Here is a 3,445-nt window from a genome sequence, read left to right on the forward strand (position 1 = left end):
TATATTTTATTGTCATATTTATTTATTAATGTTTAAATAAAATGATTTACTTTGTTTACTGTGGAAAGCATCACTCTGTTACTTCAGCTGACTTTTCTGTTTGTTTTTGCCTGGAATAGAGGAGCAAAGATCATCTTACAGAAAGGAATGTAGCACCTCTGTGTGTGTGTGTGTGTGTGTGTGTGTGTGTGTGTGTGTGTGTGTGTGTGTGGGAGGTGGGAGGTAGGAGGTGGAGTTAAGATTAGCGTCAGCTGAGATATTTTATTCTCTCTCTCTTACCCACACTAACACACAGGTTTCTGTCTGACAGTTGAGGAGCTGTAGGAGGTCGTCATGGTAAGATCTTTCTTTCTTTTTATCTGAATAAGATTTAATGAAATACCTGCGCAGGTGTTTCTCTGCCATGCAGGTGTGTGTTTTGTGTGACATAAAAGTGTCGTTTGAAGGGTGTGTTGAATTTCATTTGAATGGAAAAAACAAGGAGAGTCTCTCTCTCTCTTTTTCTCTCTCTCTCTCTCTCACACACACACACACACACACATTTTGCTTCTAATGACGTTAGGCAAAACAGAAATGGAAATCACATTGACTTATTACTGTACTGAAATGTAAGTGTGTGTGTGTATGTGTTTGTGTGTGAGAGAGAGAGATGGTCGGGTGTGTTAAACCAGTTTCTCCGCTTCATGGACTACATGTAAAGCACTTTCATTTTTAGCTCCAAAAACACAAACCGTGTGTGTGTGTGTGTGTGTGTGTGTGTGTGTGTGTGTGTGTGTGTGTGTGTGAGAGAGAGAGAGAGAGAGAGAGAGAGAGAGAGAGAGAGAGATGAAGGGGAGTTTCCTGGTTAATCATAAGCTAAATGTTGTGTGTCAGGTGTGTTTGGTGTTTTATTAGTGAGTTATTCTTTTTGTTCTGCTAAGAAGACAAAAACTACCGACTCTAACCTACCGACTCTAACCTACCGACTCTCACCTACTGACTCTCACCTACTGACTCTCACCTACTGACTCTCACCTACTGCCCTCTACAAACAGCAGCTAATCTAAAGTGCAGCTTTTACAGTACTGTAATTACTATCAAAGCTGCTGATTTATTAAACTGTGGCTTTTTTTAAATAATGCATTTAAAATCATGTGAGATCTTAACGACCCTCGACCATACACACGTTGTAACAGAAATGTGTTGAGTATTATCCCATAAACCCCCTTCCCTCACCCACCCCAACACACTACATGACTTACACAGATATAATTAAGACAAAAAACCTGAACAATTATTTTTAATAAAGATTTTTCTTCCCTCTTTGTCTGTGTTCCATCAGACGTTCAGGATTCTTTACTGTTTACTCATCACTCTGATACTGAGGCCATTCAGCATATGTACAGGTAAAGCTGGACACACACACACACACACACACACACACACATAAGTTTATATTTCAGTGCCGATCAAACACAAGTCCAATAATTTCCCGGCTTACTGTTCATAAATCCATTATTCCTCATTCACGAGTTACACTAACAGCGTAACCATGACAACAGTGTTACCATGGGGCTCTGTTCTGTATCTCCTCGTACCAATAAACTTGGTATTGTAGCTTACATGTAGTTTTCAGTATTGAGACTGTAACAGGAAACCTCTCCAACATCAACATCAAGGATGTGTTGAACAGCCCTGGTGTAGCGTGGGGCTTCTCCACAGGACATGACTCAAACTTTCCCCACTATTGTGGGTGGGGTGTCATTGGGGTTCATGCTGTCAGTGCGTTATGTAAATTTATAAATGTTAAACTTCACCTCACTTTTGGCCCCAATGCCTCTGCCACACATTCTTTAGGAAAACTTTTAGGGGGTTTTCAGCATCATTACTGCAACTTAACCAGTGTTCCATTTCCCTGTTTTAAGCCAATAACACACTGTAGAAACACTCATGTTAGTCTTAAACCCTTCATATGACCTATAACCACACACACACACACACACACACACACACACACACACACACCATGACCAACAATGTTTGTACATGAGTTGAATAACCTTCAGAATTATACCCCACTTCACCACAGAACAAATGTGTTTGTGTGTTTGAGTGTGTTCATGTGCGCATACAGTATGTTTGTGCGCTTGCATACATATGTGTCTGTTCACATCTGTGGGTGTGAGTGTGTTTTTTTTATTTGTCAGCTGCTTTACTGTAATTGTGATGAAATGGAAAACCCCCCAACACACACAGACACACAAACACACACAGTGCTGAAACATGAGACAAGTGCTGAGTGATGGTGTGATGAACTGTTTATATGAGTTACTAAAAAACATGAAAAGAAAAAGACAGAAAATAGATTGACACGAAAAAGTGTTAAAGTGCTACAAGAAGGGAAAGGAAGAACAAATGAGTAACAAAAGGATGAAGGATGTACTTGTTCAATTGTGTGTGTGTTTGTGTGTGTGTGTACCTGTGTGTGTGTGTGTGTGTGTGTGTGTGTGTGTGTGTGCGCAGGTGAGGTGTGTGAGCAGATCACTGATCTGGATCTGAAACACTCTATACTGGGGACCCATCTGGAGGTTCGTCTGATTCTCTACACACGTGAAAACGTAACCTGTGGGAGGCTGCTGTCCCACGATGATCCGTTTGCCACACCCACCTTTATTCCTACCCGACCCACTACCTTCCTCATCCATGGCTACCGGCCCACCGGTTCTCCCCCCGTCTGGATGACCATGATGGTAGAGTCCATCCTGAACCGCAGTGACATCAATGCCATTGTAGTAGACTGGAACCATGGAGCAACCAACATCATCTACGCCACAGTTGTGAGGAATACTCGAACTGTCGCTGACAACATCACACACTTTATACAGGTGACACACACATTCACACACACAATGATTGAAACCAGTTTGATTGAAGTACAGTTTGGAAATGGTGTGTTATTTATACTTTACTGTGTGTGTCTGTGTATGTGTGTGTTGCAGAAAGCAAAACTGTCCCTCAGTTCCATCCACATGATTGGTGTGAGTTTAGGAGCTCACATCTCTGGCTTCACAGGGGCAAAATTTAATGGCTCCATTGGCAGGATTACAGGTAAGTCACCAACACTGACACGCTGACACACTGAAACGCTGACACACTGAAACGCTGACACACTGACACACTGACACACTGAAACGCTGACACACTGAAACGCTGACACACTGACACACTGAAACGCTGACACGCTGACACACTGAAACGCTGACACACTGACACACTGAAACGCTGACACGCTGACACACTGAAACGCTGACACACTGACACACTGACACACTGAAACGCTGACACACTGAAACACTGACACACTGACACACTGAAACGCTGACACACTGACACGCTGACACACTGACACACTGACACACTGAAACGCTGACACACTGAAACGCTGACACACTGACACACTGACACA

At 42.6% G+C, this 3,445-nt stretch overlaps 1 protein-coding gene across 1 annotated transcript in view; it reads left to right on the top strand.

Annotated features, from left to right (window-relative positions):
* Positions 1-255: 255 nt before the first annotated feature.
* The window catches only part of lipia (lipase, member Ia), an 8,518-nt gene continuing 5,328 nt past the window's right edge, over positions 256-3,445 (top strand). The window contains exons 1-4 of the mRNA XM_060891316.1: positions 256-336; positions 1,322-1,385; positions 2,503-2,864; positions 2,979-3,087. Coding sequence (XP_060747299.1) covers positions 334-336; positions 1,322-1,385; positions 2,503-2,864; positions 2,979-3,087 — 538 coding nt within the window. The 5' untranslated portion in view covers positions 256-333. The remainder of the gene's footprint in view (positions 337-1,321; positions 1,386-2,502; positions 2,865-2,978; positions 3,088-3,445) is intronic.

This window comes from Tachysurus vachellii, chromosome 17, assembly GCF_030014155.1.
Source record: "Tachysurus vachellii isolate PV-2020 chromosome 17, HZAU_Pvac_v1, whole genome shotgun sequence".
NCBI classification, from domain to species: Eukaryota; Metazoa; Chordata; class Actinopteri; order Siluriformes; family Bagridae; genus Tachysurus; species Tachysurus vachellii.